At 41.8% G+C, this 2,066-nt stretch overlaps 1 protein-coding gene across 1 annotated transcript in view; it reads left to right on the plus strand.

Annotated features, from left to right (window-relative positions):
• The first annotated feature begins 119 nt into the window (after positions 1 to 119).
• Positions 120 to 2,066, plus strand: part of LOC108379109 (ATP-dependent RNA helicase p62-like) — a 5,726-nt gene continuing 3,779 nt past the window's right edge. The window contains exons 1-2 of the mRNA XM_017635431.1: positions 120 to 626; positions 1,267 to 2,042. Coding sequence (XP_017490920.1) covers positions 410 to 626; positions 1,267 to 2,042 — 993 coding nt within the window. The 5' untranslated portion in view covers positions 120 to 409. The remainder of the gene's footprint in view (positions 627 to 1,266; positions 2,043 to 2,066) is intronic.

A 2,066-nucleotide genomic window follows, 5' to 3' on the forward strand; every position in this document is an offset into this window, starting at 1 on the left:
CTGACTCCATGCATATTACATTGTGTCGGTAACGTCGGCAACGATGTTTGACTGGCGATTAGTGTTAACCAGAGCTAGTGAAAACGGCCGTTAAAGTTGCTTTTATTTAGACTACTGCGAGTTGCCATTGGAATAAGAGTCCCATGTACGATCGATTTTTAGATCGAGTGGAAAATTGTGGATGCATCGGTGTTTTTCGCACATCCTTATCTCTGGTTGCATTTATACTTTCCGAACGCTTTCTAAAAGATGCCAAAAATTTTTTTCTGTGCCGTATTACATTTGTTGGCGAATTTGAGGAAATTTGTGCAAATTAAGAATAAATAGGAGAATAATTTATAAATATTTACTTGCTGATTTGAGAAAACATATAAATACCACGGATAGTGCAGATAATTGATTTGAAGAAATGCCCCAACGCCGGATCGGGAATCGTCGAGAAAATGGTAGAGGAGGTGGTGGAGGAGGTAATATGCGTGATGGTGGGCGTGGCAGAGGCGGAGCTGGTAGAGGACGCGACGATGGTGTACGTTCTGGACGTGTAGAGAAGCGCTATGATGATCGTGGTCGTCGGGGTGGGGGTGGAGGAGGTGGTGGTGGTAATGGTAGCAACAACGATTTTGCCGGTGAGTTAACTGCTATAGAAAAATTTGGTATATACACATGATTCAATTAGCCTGTTCCCGTACTTCACGATTTGCAGGATTTGCAGGTTTTACAGGAACAGCTGTTTTCGCCTTTAATAAACCTTATGTGAACGTGGCTACGGGAACGACTTTGGACTAAATCCTGCAAGACCTGCAAATCGTAGACGTTCTGGAACGCAATAAATAATTATACATTAATACATTGCGTTTTAAAATCATTAAAATAAAAATTTAAGAGTTCTGAAAAATATATGTAAACAAAAGAAAATACAACGGTTTTTAAATTTCTGTGCGTTTGTTTTCTCCATGCACATATCGATGGTCCTGTACAATAACGACACAATTCAAAATTAAAAAAATAAAACTTACTACTGTTAAGTGGCCCATGCCTCTAGTCCTTGTCGAATCCANAAAAATTAAAAAAAAAAAACTTACTACTGTTAAGTGGCCCATGCCTCTAGTCCTTGTCGAATCCATGTCTAATCTTTTGTACTTACTTAGACTTAGACAAAGATTAGAGACAAGAGCCACTTAACAGTAGTAACAGTTTAATTTTTTTTAATTTTGAAATGTGTCGTTATTGCACAGGACCATCGATATATCGAATTGTGTTTTTCAGGACTACGCAGCGTAAACTGGTCAGACCTACGCCTGCCTCCCTTCCAGAAAAACTTTTATCAGGAGCATCCAAAAACGCGCAATCGCCCACCACACGAAGTAGAAAGATACCGCACAGCGCACCAAATAACCCTTCGTGGCCCAGCACCCAATCCCATACAATACTTCGACGAAGCTTGCTTCCCCGACTATTGTCTTAACGAAATAAGACGTCAGCGTTATACGGAACCAACGCCTATACAGGCACAAGCATGGCCAATCGCAATGAGCGGATGCAATCTCGTCGGCATCGCTAAAACAGGCTCTGGAAAAACCCTGGCTTTTACTCTCCCCGCTATAGTACACATAAACAATCAGCCCCCGTTGCAACGCGGTGATGGTCCTATTGCATTAGTCTTGGCGCCAACGCGAGAATTAGCACAACAAATACAAACAGTGGCAAACGATTTTGGGTCTAGTGTTTACGTCCGAAATACATGCATATTTGGTGGGGCACCTAAAGGCAAACAAGCAAGTGACCTCGAGCGTGGTGTCGAAATTGTGATTGCAACTCCCGGACGATTGTTGGACTTTTTAGCAACGGGTGTTACAAATCTGCGGCGCTGTACATACTTAGTGTTGGATGAAGCCGACCGCATGCTGGATATGGGATTTGAACCACAAATACGGAAAATACTCGGACAAATAAGACCGGATAGACAAATATTGATGTGGAGTGCCACATGGCCAAAAGAAGTGAGGCAGCTTGCTGAAGATTTTCTTGGATCATATGTACAGGTGTGTTCATAACTTTATTTTTTA

Source organism: Rhagoletis zephyria, unplaced genomic scaffold, assembly GCF_001687245.7.
Source record: "Rhagoletis zephyria isolate East Lansing unplaced genomic scaffold, Rhagoletis_zephyria_1.1 Rzeph_scaffold_15615, whole genome shotgun sequence".
NCBI lineage: Eukaryota > Metazoa > Arthropoda > Insecta > Diptera > Tephritidae > Rhagoletis > Rhagoletis zephyria.